The sequence below is a fragment of the Felis catus genome, chromosome D3 (genome assembly GCF_018350175.1).
Source record: "Felis catus isolate Fca126 chromosome D3, F.catus_Fca126_mat1.0, whole genome shotgun sequence".
In the NCBI taxonomy this organism is placed as follows: Eukaryota; Metazoa; Chordata; class Mammalia; order Carnivora; family Felidae; genus Felis; species Felis catus.
In genome coordinates this window covers 47,663,334-47,679,339 of record NC_058379.1, presented here as the reverse complement: position 1 = coordinate 47,679,339, position 16,006 = coordinate 47,663,334, and the positions used below count along the sequence as shown (strand labels likewise).

Here is a 16,006-nt window from a genome sequence, read left to right as displayed (position 1 = left end):
GTAATTCCTAGAGTGCACAAGCAAATATCAGACCCAAACACATAGTAGGTGCTTAATAAATGCTGGTTAAATAAATGAATGAACAAAATAAGCCATGAAGAACTGCTTCAAATTCTTTGTGGTGTGAGGTCATGTATAAGTACTAGACAAGAAAGTCACTAAAACTGGCCTTCTAACTCAAAATAGTAGAGATAAAAAGAGAGCCGACTTGGGAAAATTCACTGTGATGATGTCTATCATTATTAAGGGAAAGAGAAGCATGTTGAATAATATAGAATGCTTCCATCGCAGCACCATAAACAGATGTGTGATACATGATTGCCAATTATTGAACGCCAAGAGGTTGATGCTTATCATTAGTTATATATGTTTTTAAGTAAGCCAAAGGATAGAAAAAGTAAAGCAGTTCTCACCCCCCCACGTAAATGGAAACCACTTTCCTTCTGTCTGGCTTCAGAAACAGGTCTCGATTTCCGTGAGGGAGATGACTGTTCTTTAACTGGTTTCGCGTCAGCTTTTTCCTCTGATTTGAGAGGTGGAGTTAAGTGTGAACTGCTTAAGAATGCACTGTTTTCTGTTTAATTTGGCTGCGGAAGATGGAATTCATTGAGCTCCGTCTGTTCAAGTGAACTTTAAGCAACAGTAAGCAAAACATTTGTACTTCTCTCTGCACACGAAATAGAAATGTGTCTGGCGAAAGAGACAGCGTGGATATAAAGACCCACCGAGGGCAAAGGAGGGGTGATAACAACTTCTTATCTCTTATGTTGGCTCATCTGAAGAAGCGCTAAAGGATTGTTGGGGAAAGTGAGCCTCTTTTTTCATTGAAAGTGAGCTCTGGTAGCTGGAATTCATCTTAATACTGTGGTGAAAACTGTGCACCACCAATTCCTGCTCCCCACAGCTGCTATCATTAATGGGTGACCACTCTTTTCCCTCATAACCTAACTGTTAATGCATTTAATTGGTCCTTCTAGAACAATTTGGAATGTTACAGAATTTAAAAGCATCTGTGAATTATAAATAATTTTAAAGTTTACATTTCTCTTTTGAACACCCAGTAAAGAGTATTCATTTTCAAGTAGTTAAATAAGTTTTATGACAACGAAGTGAATTTAATGCGGGGCTGTTGATTTTTGCAGAAAGTATGAGTTCTATCATTAAAATTGCAGCTTTTCTAAAACTGTTGATATTTCTATTGAGAATGAAAGGAAGCAATTGTGTAATCGTGTGTAATGGTTTATTTAGAATGACCATATCTTTAGCCATCGAAACCATTGCTTTAAAAATGTATTGTGTAATTTGGTTAGATGCTTTTACATATGGTGGTGTAAAATTGTTACTGTGATAGCACCAGGTTAACATGAGGAATATCTATGCTACCTGTGTCTGTTAAACACACGTGCCAAGATACTGTTCTCTTTGAGTGGTGCCTAACTTCTCTTAGTCTTTGTGCGCCAACTATATATTCTCCTTGGGATTCTCAGTTTATCGTAAGGTGGCTCAGGCAACTAATGAATGAAAAAAGGACAGTGAACTCTTCTTAATGTGAAAGTTCAGAACTGCTCCTATAGTGTCTGTGCTGACAGACATAATCATTTTAAGCCGATGGAGGAGATAACGTGGAAATTTGCTTTGGTCTTGTGTTTTAACCTATTGTTCTACGCTTAAAAAATCATTTTTGAAATGAACTTATTTTGATGTTCAATAATGCAATGACTGTATTGCCAGTGTTCTATGAAGAGAGGTACTCTGAAAATTACATTCTTGGCTTCACAATTACATAGCACAATACTTGTTCCAAGGTTATCTGTCTGTAAAGACCCAAGATTATATCTTCTGTATGATAACTTACTTGGAACAAAGTCAGCATGGACTTATGGTCCATTAATTTTTAGATACCACCAACTATTTATGTTGTATTTTCTTGATGGCTGAATGTGCAATGCTTAAGGCACTGTAGATTTCCATCGGGCCAATCCTTAAATATTCCAGTGGTTTCATTAAAGGAAAGAAAATGTTAAAATCTGTTTATACTATATACATAGAATTTTATATGCAGAAGCATAAATGCACACACCACATATAAATCTTTTTGTTTACATATGCAGCTTTTCTTCTAGGGACGGTAGGTGCCCCAGAAACATTCACTAATCTCTGTAACACCCCAGAGGGTAAGGAGCAAGAATTATTATCTTCATATTGCAGGTGAAGTACCTAGGTAGGGACTGATTAAACGACTTGGCCGGGTCACTCTCTAAGTCAGTTATGAAGCTAGAAATAAAACTCCAGACTCTTGACTTTCCGTTCACATTCTGAGTCATTGCACTGCTGTCATTACACCAGACCTGTCACTATGTGTGCTTTTCTTCCCTGGAAAAGTTACCATTGATGTAAATCCTGTCCCTGTTAAGGAGCCTTGCTGTGTGGCACTTGAACACACATGATACCGAGTCCCTGAAGGGCAATTTAGAGAGTACTCTGCCGTTACGATGAACGAGCTCAGGTAGCCAAAGGATATCAGTAAGCCAGTTTCTCGAGGGCCCAGCCCTAAGAAGAACTAAAAGTATCAGAAGTTTCCAGAACTTCAGAGCTCCGGGTAATTTCTTTACCATTGACAGTGATTCACTCCACCTTGTTATTTTATTCTCTCCTTAATAATTTTGGATTGTCCATGTTGTTACAGAGTCAACGTTCTGAAAGGCTCAGTCCCTGCCCTCAAAAGGCATGTATCTTACACCAGGACATGCTTAATGGTTCAAGATCAGCTTTGGCATCACCCCAAACCTTTCTGCGCATCCTCTCTTCCTCCTTCTTTGATCTTTTTTTTTTTTTAATTGGCTACTCCAGTTAAACTTGAAAGCAAGGAGTGGCCAGGACCCTCGGCATTTCTCAGCTGGCAGGCTGTAAACTGAGACTGCCGGGTCCCTGATTGGTGACCAGTCGGCACTTCTCGGGTGCGCTTGCCTGTTCCTCCCCAGCAGCCAGGATAAAATCACATCCAGTCTTTGCTCTCTCCTCTCCAGGTTGGCACACAAGGGGCCGGTGGCTTGGATCACAAAGGAACTTTGTGCTCCGGTGCCTTTTTTCTGTGGAATACCTTCTTCTAGGATGACTTCACTTTTCTGTTAGTGAGCACTTTTCCCCCATAAATATGACCGAACAGGTGTTGCTCTGCTGCTAACTGAGTTTCCAGCTGTCCTCCTCCGACACAGACCCGGCGAAATCTGTTGTTTCGTCCTTTTGGGCAGACTGGAGAACCATCAAGCCCGAGACGGAGGTCTTCCTTGCAGGATATGGCAGTTTTGTTGCCAGAAGATGGTCGGGAAAGCCTGGCTGGCTAACAAAGACAGGCCTTCAGCGGCTGGGTGTAGTTCCAATTCTGCATCCCCTTTGGCAGGAGCACAGAGGCTGCCGCAGTGTGGCCAGCCAGCAAAATTAGGAAATAAGGACCTCTTTTATTTACTCAGGCTGCTGAATCATGGGCATTCCTGTCTGCTTGGAGAAAACTCAGGCGGCTCTACTTTCCACTGAAAGTCTCAGGAGTGTTTGAGACTTTCATCTCGGAGTGTTCACACACTTGTTTTAATGTGCTTTATGGAAATGGTGAAACTCAGCAAGTACAGTTGCTGTAGAAAAACATCTGCACTAACTATGCACACACATTTGCATCTTTAAATAGACTTTTAGGCTACGGAACTGGTTTCCAGCAAAGTTTTTTTTTTTTCTTTTCCCCCACCCCCGCCGCCGGTAAGAGCTACAGTTCTCCGAGAGTCACCTCGGAGTGTAAAGTGACTGATTCCAAAACTTAAAATTTAGCACAGACATGTTAAGTACTTCACACTGAAATGCAGAAAACCTGCCATAACACAGAGAGACATTCCTGTAAGTAGCACTTAGTGCCGAAGGGGGAAAAAAGTTCGAGTTGATTCAGGAACCGGCATTGAAAGAGTCCTCTGCAGTTTCTTCCCTGGGAAAAAAGAACTTGAAATAGTTGACATCTACACGAGCCACCTCAACATAGTTTGCGTTGTGACTGCCCAAAGGCCAAAGTTAGTGGGGATGGGCAGCTCTCAAAGACGTAGGTAGACCTCAGAGAATATTGGCAAACACCAGGGCCACTGCACAAGTCTTGGGACACTGATCCCCTTAGAGCATGGACCAACTCCCCATGGGAGTTTTGTCAGTGAGTTCCTTGTGTGTCCCTGGGAGCACACATCCGTTTATAGTATGTCAGCAAATGAGTTTTTTACACTTTAGATTTTAAAATAGAAATCAGCCTTTTGTGAAACCTTTATTTTTCTACAAGCAGCATTCCCTGCTCAAACTTTTTTCTCTGTTCCATCCCCCAGCCTGAGCCTTATGAATCCTGTACACTCTTTCCATGTACTCCAGTTACAAAGACACATCATCTCAGATTTTCACTTTCTTTTCCCTCAAGACCGAATAATAGGGACCGGAGAGAGAAGAGAAGGTTTCCAGCTCTCTTGAAACCCAATTGAGTAAAAACTTGATCCTAACCCTCGGCTCACTTGACATGTTGAAATTTACAAGCTTAAGAGAACAGTTATGTAATAGGTATAGTCAGGCATGGCCCACAGACAAGAACCTGATTTAAGAGTGGTGTCAGGGATTGCACACTATTTATAATGGTCTATTGCTCTGTAATTCTTTGTACATTTGTATAATAATATATCATGCCTGGACACAGTCTGCAATTTAATAATAAGTTCACTTGCTAAATTTTCAGGGTCAATAGTTATTTTCTTCAAGTCTAGATTCATGACAAATTCTGATTCACTGTTTTCCCAACTGTACAAATGAGATGATGTGTTTGAAAATATTTTTCAGTGAAACAACAGGACATAAGCCTAAGAGTAAATGTGAAATATAGCAGGTTTTTACCTAGACTGCTGAGCAAATGTAATAAATAGCAATTGTTTTCAATTAAGGGAAATATTTTACAACTTTGGTTTGTTTTAGGGACACTTGTCTTTAAGTGACTTACTGTTTGTTTTTTAAAAGGATAGCTAGAATCACCATTGAGTTTGTTTTGAATTTTCTAAAATCATTTTTCTGTCTGTTCAATGGTGAGTTGTGTTGTCTGCCTGTGTTCTTTCTATGTATCCACTTTACATTTAAATCATACCCAGAATTACCAGGGCCTTTCTTGCGCTGTAAACATGTTGGGTTATAGACTCCTATAAATGAGGATGCAAAATCATGCGGTTTTCAACTTGTGTTGTGAGGCTTTGTTGCAGTGGGCAGGGATCCAGGAATGGTGTTTGGTTGTTTTCTCAGAGTTACATGGTTGCCATCTGGCATTGATAGTGAGATGGTGTTGTCATCAGTTTCTAGATGCAGGAAAGGAATGATCCTCATCTGTTTCCTGTGGATAAGCAAGAGGTTGATAATCTAGTAAAATCTTGTTACCTTAAAGAAAGCAGACGTGGAATTTGTTTACATAATGCTTGCCAGTTTCTACTTTTATGTTAATAATATAGCTTGCTAGTGAACTTCAGCTTTGAAGAATTTAAAAACTTATTTGATCATATTCAAATTGAGGTTTAGTCGAATATCCTAATAGTATTCTAACTGGACCTTGTTATCCTGATAGAATCAGTGTCCCCACCGGCTCCCCTCGACGGTCTTTGTCTGCATTTATGAAAAACCTTGCTCTTTTGGAGAGTGAAAAGCTTTTACAGTTTCTTCTCATCTTGAATGATAGATTGTTTTGAAAAGCCAAAAAAAAGGGGTTTTACAACTTATTTGAGGAGGTCTTATTTTCCACTTGGATGTTAAGAAAACAACAGAAAGATCAGCACACATTTGCCAAGCGCCGAGTTAAAAAACACCTCATAGGAGGTAGAGTTACTTTATGGATAACTTGCTAAGGTTATATCTGGCTTTCAGTCTTGTTTGTCTTCTCTTTGTTACTCATAAATCTTTCAGCATTTACCATAATCATTTATCACTTTTCCTGTTTCCAGTTTTTCACAAGTCGCTTTGTCTCTGCTCACCTCAAAGTGCAGGTCCTGTTTGGCTAAGGAAGTTCATGCTGCTGAAGCTTTTGCAAAAGGAAGAAATGGTGGGCCACCTCTTGAACTTTCCAAGCAAAATACAGTATTACAATCTGGCCCTTGTGAAACTCTCATTTTTTCTTGATCCTGGCTGATCCCAGCTACATGTAATATCTAGCAGTGCCCTCCTAACACTTAATAATCCATTTTCTGGCCTATGGTGTTCGAATCTTTCAGTTATTGAAGAAATCCTGGTTGTCTTTCATTACACAAGACGTAATTATTATTGTGTTTTCTGTCTTCCTTCATGTGCTTACTTTTTAATATTTTTTTGCTGAAAGCAATAAGGTCTGTATCAATAAGAACCCCGTAAAAAGATTTTGGTCTTCAGAATTGCCTTTTTTATATAAAAACAAGCAAAATGCAGAGGGAATTTTTTATTAAATATTAGACATCTGGGTTGACTGCATTAATTTTAAGTCATTCCTGTAATATTTCCCCTTTTCATTTCGTTCTTCAGATGCTCACATAATATGCAAATCATTTTAGAATGAATACAGAAGAAACATTAAATATATTAAAATCTGCGTTTTAATAAAATTGTCGATGCGTAATATATACCTTGCTCCTAAGGAAAAATGATAACAAGTAATAAAAGGGGTAATTTAGACATAGAGCTATTTAATATCTTCTTATATTTTACAACCCGGTAAAAAGTAAATGTAGAATAAAAGCTTTGGGTTCAGATTTGGAAGTGTTCCACTCAAATATTCTGTCCTCCATTCCCCCCACCCCCACCCCCACCCCCGCCAGGTTCTAGATAGTCCGACTGCATGTCCCTGTTGCAATGGTACTGTAAACCCGTTCTCGAGTGCTCAGCCCATAAGATAAAACGTTCCATTGCTTCTCGTTGCAGATGGAGTGGATGTTGAAGATGATCCCACGTGCTCTTGGCCAGCTTCCTCGCCTTCCAGCAAGGACCAGACTTCCCCCAGCCATGGAGAAGGTTGCGACTTTGGAGAGGAAGAAGGCGGCCCCGGACTCCCGTACCCATGCCAATTCTGTGACAAGTCCTTTAGCCGCCTCAGCTACCTAAAGCACCATGAGCAGAGCCACAGTGACAAGCTGCCTTTCAAATGCACCTATTGCAGTAGGCTGTTCAAACACAAGCGGAGCCGAGACCGCCATATCAAACTCCACACGGGGGACAAGAAGTACCACTGCAGCGAGTGTGATGCTGCGTTCTCCCGAAGTGATCACTTGAAGATCCACTTAAAGACTCACACGTCCAACAAGCCATATAAATGTGCCATTTGTCGCCGCGGGTTCCTGTCCTCTAGCTCCTTACACGGACACATGCAGGTACACGAGAGAAACAAGGACGGGTCCCAGTCTGGCTCCAGGATGGAGGACTGGAAGATGAAGGACACTCAGAAGTGCAGTCAGTGCGAGGAAGGCTTTGACTTCCCAGAAGACCTGCAGAAGCACATCGCGGAGTGCCACCCCGAGTGCTCCCCAAACGAGGACCGAGCGGCCCTCCAGTGCATCTACTGCCACGAGCTGTTTGTGGAGGAGACGTCCCTCATGAACCACATGGAGCAGGTGCATGGCGGGGAGAAGAAGAACTCTTGCAGCATCTGCTCTGAGAGTTTCCACACGGTTGAGGAACTGTACAGCCACATGGACAGTCACCAGCAACCCGAGTCGTGCAACCACAGCAACAGCCCTTCCCTGGTCACCGTGGGCTACACTTCGGTGTCCAGCACGACTCCAGATTCCAACCTCTCCGTGGACAGCTCAACCATGGTGGAAGCCGCCCCGCCGATCCCAAAGAGTCGAGGGAGGAAGCGGGCTGCCCAGCAAACCCCTGACATGACCGTTCCCTCGAGTAAACAAGCGAAAGTTACCTACAGCTGTATTTACTGCAACAAGCAGCTATTTTCCAGCCTGGCAGTCCTGCAGATTCACCTGAAAACTATGCATTTAGACAAGCCAGAACAGGCCCATATTTGTCAGTATTGCTTGGAGGTGTTGCCCTCACTCTATAACCTAAATGAACATCTTAAGCAAGTGCATGAAGCTCAGGACCCAGGTCTGATCGTCTCTGCCATGCCTGCCATAGTCTACCAGTGCAACTTCTGCTCCGAAGTTGTCAACGACCTCAACACTCTTCAGGAACACATCCGATGTTCTCACGGATTTGCGAACCCTGCAGCTAAGGATAGCAATGCATTCTTTTGTCCCCACTGCTACATGGGGTTTCTCACTGACTCTTCCCTTGAAGAGCATATAAGGCAGGTCCATTGCGACCTCAGCGGCTCCCGATTCGGGTCGCCGGTGCTTGGGACTCCGAAAGAACCAGTAGTCGAAGTCTATTCTTGTTCCTATTGTACGAATTCGCCGATATTCAACAGCGTTCTTAAACTGAACAAGCATATCAAAGAGAATCATAAAAACATTCCCTTGGCCCTGAATTATATTCACAATGGGAAGAAATCCAGGGCCTTGAGCCCCTTATCTCCTGTGGCCATAGAGCAGACGTCTCTTAAGATGATGCAGGCAGTGGGAGGTGCGCCTGCACGTCCGGCTGGAGAATATATCTGTAATCAGTGTGGTGCTAAGTACACGTCCCTAGACAGCTTTCAGACTCACCTAAAAACTCATCTCGACACTGTGCTTCCGAAATTGACCTGCCCTCAGTGCAACAAGGAATTCCCCAACCAAGAATCCTTGCTGAAGCATGTTACCATCCATTTTATGATCACCTCAACATACTACATCTGCGAGAGTTGCGATAAGCAGTTCACATCAGTGGACGACCTTCAGAAACACCTGCTGGACATGCACACCTTTGTCTTCTTCCGGTGCACCCTCTGCCAGGAAGTGTTTGACTCAAAAGTCTCCATTCAGCTCCACTTGGCCGTAAAGCACAGCAATGAAAAGAAAGTCTACAGGTGCACATCGTGCAACTGGGACTTCCGCAATGAGACTGACCTACAACTCCACGTGAAACACAACCACCTGGAAAATCAAGGGAAAGTGCACAAGTGCATCTTCTGTGGTGAGTCTTTTGGCACCGAGGTGGAGCTGCAGTGTCATATCACCACTCACAGTAAGAAGTACAATTGCAAATTCTGCAGCAAAGCCTTCCACGCGATCATTTTGCTGGAGAAGCACTTGAGGGAGAAGCATTGCGTGTTTGAAACCAAGACTCCCAACTGTGGAACGAACGGGGCTTCCGAGCAAGTGCAGAAGGAGGAGGTGGAGCTGCAGACCTTGCTGACCAACAGCCAGGAGTCCCATAACAGTCACGATGGGAGCGAAGAAGATGTGGACACCTCGGAGCCCATGTACGGGTGCGACATCTGCGGGGCAGCCTACACCATGGAGACCCTGCTGCAGAACCACCAGCTCCGAGACCACAACATCAGACCTGGAGAGAGTGCCATCGTGAAGAAGAAAGCCGAGCTCATTAAAGGGAATTACAAGTGTAACGTGTGCTCTCGAACCTTCTTCTCTGAGAATGGCCTCCGTGAACATATGCAGACCCACTTAGGCCCTGTGAAACACTACATGTGCCCTATTTGCGGGGAGCGGTTTCCCTCCCTTTTAACTCTTACCGAACACAAAGTCACGCACAGTAAGAGTCTTGATACTGGAAACTGCCGGATTTGCAAGATGCCTCTCCAGAGCGAAGAGGAGTTTTTGGAGCATTGCCAAATGCACCCTGACTTGCGCAATTCCCTGACGGGATTTCGCTGCGTGGTCTGCATGCAGACAGTGACGTCCACCTTAGAACTCAAAATCCACGGGACATTCCACATGCAAAAGACAGGGAATGGGTCTGCAGTCCAGACCACGGGGCGTGGCCAGCATGTCCCCAAACTGTACAAGTGTGCGTCTTGCCTCAAAGAGTTCCGTTCCAAGCAAGATCTGGTGAAGCTTGACATCAATGGCCTGCCATATGGTCTGTGCGCTGGCTGTGTCAGTCTCAGTAAGAGCGGCAGCCCAGGCATCAACATCCCTCCCGGCACGAGTAGACCGGGCTTGGGCCAGAATGAGAATCTGAGTGCCATTGAGGGTAAAGGCAAGGCGGGGGGACTGAAGACGCGCTGTTCTAGCTGCAACGTTAAATTTGAATCTGAAAGTGAACTCCAGAACCACATCCAAACGGTCCACCGAGAGCTCGTGCCAGATAGCAACAGCACGCAGTTGAAAACTCCCCAAGTATCGCCAATGCCCAGAATCAGTCCCTCCCAGTCGGATGAGGTAACTTGCCTTTTTAATGTTTGCTATTTAACCTCCTCAAGAAACTGTTGCCACTTCATGTTTACCCTTTCTGCAGCCTTATTTATTGTCATGTGTCGAGAGATGCGTAGATTGAAATGCAGTGGTGTTTTTCCCCCCATAGCCATTAGCCAGCAATTACTTGCTTCTTGATAAGCAGCATTTTGGCTTGAATGGTGCAAAATAGGACTAATTCCAGTCTCCCTAGGATATTGTCTTCTCTATGACTGAAGAGATCAGCACTCTTGCCAGCACCACTGAGATCTGGAATCTCAGCATAGCTTTACCGCGAGTTGAAATCCCCAGCTATGACTTGTGTGTATGGCGGAGAGATAATGACATAAAAGTAAGATGCAATGGGCCAACATGCTGGCTTAGAGTAAATTAAAAAGAATATATATATTTGTGGATAACAAATTGGGTAGGGGCGGCTTTATAATACCATGTTGTCAACACTCACTGTTTCTCTTTGTCTTCTGGGTAGTGAGCAAAATATTTTCTCACAACAGGGTTTTGTAAAAGCCGCTACATTTATTAAGCGTCACGTGCCCAACGTTCCTTTAAAAGGCATCCCCTTAAATATCCCCGAGTCTTCGCTGTCTGGTTTTGGGTTTCACAATTAAAGTGGATTTTTTTTCTTAGTTTAAGAGTGGTTTCATGCCTTCTTTGCCATAACGAGTATGAAAAATAAGTTCATTTACAATGAAGTAGTTTTAGAAGTCATCAGTCCTTGAAGCTGAGCAGAGGATGGTTCATTTTATTATAATTTCTTTATGCTTTATCACCTGGTCTCCAAGAGTTCTTTTCCACTTCCCTACCTGCCCCTATCTGGAGATCCATCCAAATGCAGACCCCAGGGAGATCCATTTCCCTTCAGTTTGGGGTCACTGCATTTTCCTTATCTTGTCTCTGCACTCACACCCTCTTGGAGGCCCCCCTGCGTGTCCCTGCAGATAGCCATCAGTCAGCTGGTAGGGGAGAGCCGGGAAGACTGACACAGAGCCCATCCTCCTGAAATGTGGCATCTGCGTGACAGGCAAGCTCCCAAACTTTGAAGCTGCTTCCCTTTCTTTCCTTCCAAGGAAATCTGCACCTCTCTCTCATTTAAATAAATGAAGTCCTTTCCAACTGATGAGGACAGCTGCAAGAACATAGCTTTGATAATGGCTCCTGGCTCATGTGTTGGATCAGATAGTTTCTCTTGGTAGTTAGGATCATATGAAATGAATTGTTTTTTCCAACTTTTTATTTCATGAGATGTCTAAGCCTACAGAAAAGCTAAAGGAATAAGACAGTGAAAGCATGTGTGTTTGTGTATCTGTATCACAGATATACCGGATATGAACATTTTGTCACATTATTCTCTCTCTGTCTCTCTCTACAACCTTTTTATTCACCTGAACCACATGAAAGTGAGTTTCAGACATCATTATTTTTCTAAGAATAAGGACACCTTCCTATTTAACCACAACATTATTAATTAAGGCAATTAACTAAATCGGTTAAAGAAATCTAGTGGATCTATAATATCATCTATAAGAAGTCCATATTCAAATTTATCCACTTGTCCCGAAAAGGTCTTATTTTTAAAATGCTTATGAATGAGAATTTTAGAAATCCGTTTATGTAGAAAATTATTCCTCTCCCCCTTTTTAAATTTTGCTATGCTTAGCACATATAGAGGAGTTTGTATATTCATGTTCGATTTAAATGGTGCATAAAATTGATTTAAAATGACTGTATTTGTGTGTGTGTGTGTGTGTGTGTGTGTGTGTGTGCATGCGAGTGATTGTGGTGGTGTGTTCGTTAAAAATCAAGCAAAATGGGGCTCTTGTTTCTAGTAGATTGTGGAAAGGAATGTGCCTGTTCCTTCTCATCTGTTCCTGGCTTATGTTTTCTGATATTCCTAAATTGCTATGTATTATAATACCATTTGAGGTGAAAATTTTTTTAATGAGGGAGGACGTATAAATAGTCTTTACACGTTAATTTGGTTAGAGTTATTTGCTTAGAGAATTTATCATTAAGGGATGGTCAAGTATTTAATTATACCTAAAATCTTAATGATAAAGTTGAACTACATCCTGCACTTACATAGAATAATGTATAAAATATTTGAAAAGTACTTCTTACTTGTAATTCTTATAATAGTGTTTTTTAAGCACTGAGATACCTCGAGTTAAAAGTGACTCTTTTAGAAGGGTACCTCCTTATTAAGCCGGGCTTATGAGACCTTGTAGCAATGTCCTTAATCAATCAGATATAAGGATTCATTTATATATATTTCCTTTGTGCTTCAAAAGTTCACTAATTTGTTTGACATTTTCATCCATTGTTATTATTTTTTCTGCATTATACTATTAAAGTCATAAAGTTTCATGTGCTCCCTTCCTTTCTGATATCCTCTATAATTAAAAATGTACAGTAGGCCATATTATTTGGACTTGACATAGAAAATTATCTTTCATACGTGGAATTTTACGAAAAAAAGTCCCCAAATAATGCGTCAGCAAGAAAAAGTCATGTCATAAAAATTAATTTGTTCACATTCTTTGTTAGTCAAGTTAAGCTTCTGTGACTTTGCATGAGTGTTGTGTAAATTTTTTACCATGTAGGTAAGAGAGAGGTTATTACATAAGTCTTTGCCAAAAGACAGGTATGCCATGTGGGAATACATTTTATCACAAAAAGATGTCTGACATGTATGTCTATTGACTTAGATGTCCTAGGTAGGAATGAAGGACTTAGTGACATAGGTGGTATTTTCATCTCTTCTTCTGGCTGAGGATTGAGACTTCAGAAGAGAAAAGAAGACCACGGGAGATAATAAAACCTGGATACACAGATATTGTCAAGAGCAAGATTAGAATTTTTTCTGGACTGTGACTTGTGATCACATAAGGGTATTGGTAGACACTGGAATGAATATTTCCAAGACTGAAAAGAATGTTTTTTTTTGGTCGGGACTAGATTACCTATTTAAAAGGGATTTAGATATAATCTAGGGAGGGATAAGCATTGTATAAACGCATGTGATCTAAGAAATGGATGAAAGACAGGCACATGACACTTAAAAGAAGAATAATAGCAGGTAGCTGTCACGTAATGGAGAAATTTGGAATTAAAGACAAAAGATCTGAATGTCAACCCCGTTTTTTTCTGCATAATGCTTTCAGAATTTGTGAAAAATGTTTTCTTTGTGCCAAAATCCTATAATTATCAATCTAATTTTGCTATGGAGTCTTTGTTTTGAATAAAATATTTGGGGGAACCTATTCATTTCCCTTTTGCTCTTAAAGATTGAGTATGGTATACATTTATGCATAACCTACAACAATACCTACAATGATTCCATAAATGGTAGAGATAACCTGACACAGGGGAAATGCTGACCATCTAGATTTTTCCATACATGAAACACCTCACAGAGTTACTGACATTTACTGTGTGTTGAATAAATGTTAGTTCTTCTTCTGCAGTTCATTGACACTGATCCTGTCTGGTCAGGTTCTGCCCCATCTGGACCTCAAAATGTTTTCTCACGATGACATTAGAAGATGGGTCCTCCTGCTTCCATTTCTCCAGGATCTCTGTAGGCACGTCTCTTCACGGGGTTATTTACTCACATTTCAACTCACACCACCCCTACCAGTGCATTGAAATTGCTCTTGGAAGGGTCCCCAGTTGTGTCTGTGTTGCTGGATACTCGCACAGTGCCACAGAATCAGAACCAGAGGGACCATGGAGGTTATCTGATTAAGCTGCCTTCTTTTACAGACAGCGAGTGAGGCCCAGATAAATTGAGATCTAAGATGACACAGCTCGTAAGTGGTAAACAAGGGGCTCTGAGAACCTGACTCTCTAACTCCAGGTTCAGGATTTTCTTCTCATAAATCCACCGGACTCTCCTCCAGCTACAGTCTCATCCATATTCTTTTCATAAAATCCTCTCTGTATTGCTGTCTTATTTTCTCTTGTCATTCACTTCCTCCACCCACTGCAAGGGATCGTCTGCTTCCATCACTTTACTGCAGCTGACCTCTTTAAGGTCTCTATTGATCCAATTGACCAGTGCAGTGCCTTTTTTTTTTTTTTTTAAAGAGAACTTACCCTAGTTTGTGTACTGTTCTACTTGTCACTGTTGGCCACTTCCTCTTTATCTAACCTCTGTTTTCTCTCCTGGTTCCCTTCACAGAATGATCTGTACCCTTCTCCGTACTCTGTCTGCTCCTATACATTAAGGCCCATTGCTACTGTTACTCTGCATACCCGCTCTATGTGGCTTCATCCACTCCCATGGCTCCAGCTATCACATTTTATGGATGACTCCAAATGATGTCTCCAAAAATGCAGGAGGGAACTTCCGGGGGCTGATGGAAATATTCTGTATCTTGACTCTGGTGGTGGTTACATGACTGTATGCATTTATTAATACTCACCAGGTATAAAATTAGTGAATTTTCATATGTGAATTACATCTCAATGAAACTGATTTTAAAAATGGTATCTAGGACTTACCCCTTTTCCAGTGATTTTCAGACTCCTACACACAGCTGCCTTCTTGATATATTCACTCACACGTTTCCATGCATTTTAAAATCAGTGGGACCAAAACTGAACTCACAATTTCTCCGAACCTGCTTCTTTTCTTATATTTTCTATTTCACTTGTGGAGCCATTGATTTTCTTGTCTCCCTTTTCTCCACATCCAGTTGGTCATCAAGTGATCTCTGTTTCAGCTCAGATATATTTCTTAGATCAATCCCTTCCTCTCCATCCCCTTACCACATTTATAATTCAATCTCTGATCATCTTTCACTAAACTACTGAAGCAGCCTCCTAATTGTTCCCTTGGACTTTAGTCTTATCATTTTCAAATCCATCTCCACAAAGCTGCCAGAACAATCTATCTAAAACACAAATCTGAATAGCAGCATGTCCCTCCCTATTTGAAATATTTTGAGTGCTCTATACCTTTATCCTCATAGGATAGTATACTATCCTTTTATTGTGACATAGAATGATTCTTCAGGTTCCGGCCCCTGCTAAATTTTCCCTTCCTTTTCTTACCTTACACCTTATTCCATAGTTGAAAATACTTTAATTAACCCACAGGTGACACAGTGCGTCTGTGTCTCACTAAGGCTGCCCTATCCCTTCTGCCCAAATAATCTCTTTCCTCCTGACTGTGCTCCACCTTCTGTAAGGCTGTCCACTTTAACCTCTATTCGGAGATCAACTACTCTAGAAGGCTTCCTGTGACCCCGACTTCCCACTCCAAACATCTCTTCTCCCCTTGAATGCTCTGTGTATACAATACATCCTAAATATATAAAAATAGTCACATTGCTTTATAATTACCTCTTTATGTTTCCCTTCCTATGAATTCCTCAGGGCAAGAATTTACTCAATGTCATATTTCTAATACCCATGACAGCGCCCGGCCCACAATAGGCAAATGCCTCTGTGGGTGGGTGTTGTGGAGCTGTGTCTGGCTGGTGGCTCGCCCAGAGCCTTTTCCCATACATGGCAACATGGCAGGACAGCTGGCCACCTAGCTTTTTTCATACAGGAGCCACCTGGTACAATGACAGAAACCTAGAAGGTGTTGGATAAATGTATGCTCTTCTGAGCATGTTAATTTTAGGATCACTATCCGTGCTTTTTTACTCCATTTGGACTCAAAACATTCCATCATC

At 41.8% G+C, this 16,006-nt stretch overlaps 1 protein-coding gene across 4 annotated transcripts in view; it reads left to right on the top strand.

Moving 5' to 3' along the window:
* ZNF521 (zinc finger protein 521) overlaps window positions 1–16,006 on the top strand; it is a 278,827-nt gene that overhangs the window by 109,429 nt on the left and 153,392 nt on the right. For all 4 annotated transcript variants that reach the window (XM_023241840.2, XM_023241839.2, XM_023241838.2 and 1 more), the window contains one exon: window positions 6,937–10,289. In XM_023241840.2, the coding sequence (XP_023097608.1) occupies window positions 7,377–10,289 (2,913 nt within the window). In that variant the 5' untranslated portion in view covers window positions 6,937–7,376. The remainder of the gene's footprint in view (window positions 1–6,936; window positions 10,290–16,006) is intronic.